This window comes from Trypanosoma theileri, assembly GCF_002087225.1.
Source record: "Trypanosoma theileri isolate Edinburgh chromosome Unknown TM35_Tth_51_V1, whole genome shotgun sequence".
NCBI classification, from domain to species: domain Eukaryota; phylum Euglenozoa; class Kinetoplastea; order Trypanosomatida; family Trypanosomatidae; genus Trypanosoma; species Trypanosoma theileri.
In genome coordinates this window covers 33035-34126 of record NW_021639893.1, presented here as the reverse complement: position 1 = coordinate 34126, position 1092 = coordinate 33035, and the positions used below count along the sequence as shown (strand labels likewise).

The 1092-nt window shown below is 42.7% G+C and overlaps 1 protein-coding gene across 1 annotated transcript; it reads right to left on the bottom strand.

Annotated features, from left to right (window-relative positions):
• Positions 1–2: 2 nt before the first annotated feature.
• On the bottom strand, positions 3–779 carry TM35_000511150 (uncharacterized protein; the record flags this gene model as incomplete). Its single annotated transcript, XM_029030610.1, has 1 exon — positions 3–779. A coding segment is annotated over one exon (777 nt), but the record flags the coding sequence as incomplete, so codon positions are not given.
• Positions 780–1092: the final 313 nt, after the last annotated feature.

Genomic DNA, 1092 nt, shown 5'->3' with positions numbered 1-1092 from the left:
TTAGTTCCATTATCAGAGTGATTGTTATGGGTAATATCTGTAGATGGATTCTTGGTGGAAGCGTTATCTGTATTATGGGATGTGGGAGCAGAAGGTGCTTCTTCTGTTGTGTGCGTGGTCTGTGCAGTTTGTGTCTCATTTGACTGCGTTTGTGATTGAGAGTTCACTGTGTTTACTGGCGCCTGTTGCTCTTGTTTCGAAGCAGTGTCTTGCAATGCAGAAGACTCACTTTCACCGTCTTTACTGGATGATTGTGATAGGTCATTATGAGTATTTACTTCTTGTGTCTGTGTTTCCCTCTCACCTTGCCCTTGTGATTTATTCTCTAACGAAGATCCATCGTTGTCTTCACTTTGTGGATCGCGTTCGTTTACATTCCTTGTTTGAGGATCACCAAGTTCTGGAAGATGGGAATTTAAACTGGATGAACTCGAACCTGAACTCCCACCAGAAGGACCACCAGGGCCTGCAATTGCTGGACCAGGCACACCAACACCAGGAATTTTATCAGCAGCAGGAGGACAACTACCGACAGTAGCACCGTCAGCAACAGAAGGACAAGTAACAGGAGGACCTTCTTTACCAGCAGGACCCTGAGGCCCAGGTTTACCAGGAGGGGGAGGTTCAATCTTTTCCTCTATCTGAGAAAGAAGTTTAGTTTTAGATTCAGTATCAAGAACACGATTATCACCTGCATCCTGAGCCTCTACAGTCCCCCCACATAGAGAGGTAACAATCAGAAGCAAAGCTAGTGCATAGATCGAATAGCGCAGCATCATGACAAAAGTTGTTGTTCTTGTTGTTTTCACTTAAAATCACCAGGTCTAATGCATCAAGTGTTGAAAAGTAAAAGAAGAAAGAAAAAGGGACACACATAGTGAGTGGATGCAGGGCACAACTACTCACAGTGGAATAGAAAAAGAAACAGTAACAGCACAGTAAAGCAAGAAAAAGGAATATTCAGCTTGTATGATAATAATATGTACCCCTTAATAGAAAAGAAAACACCCCACAATACCCTAATAAGAGAGAGTCAAACACACACAATACCCCATGGCTCTAGTTTATGTATTAAATTACTGCACACACACA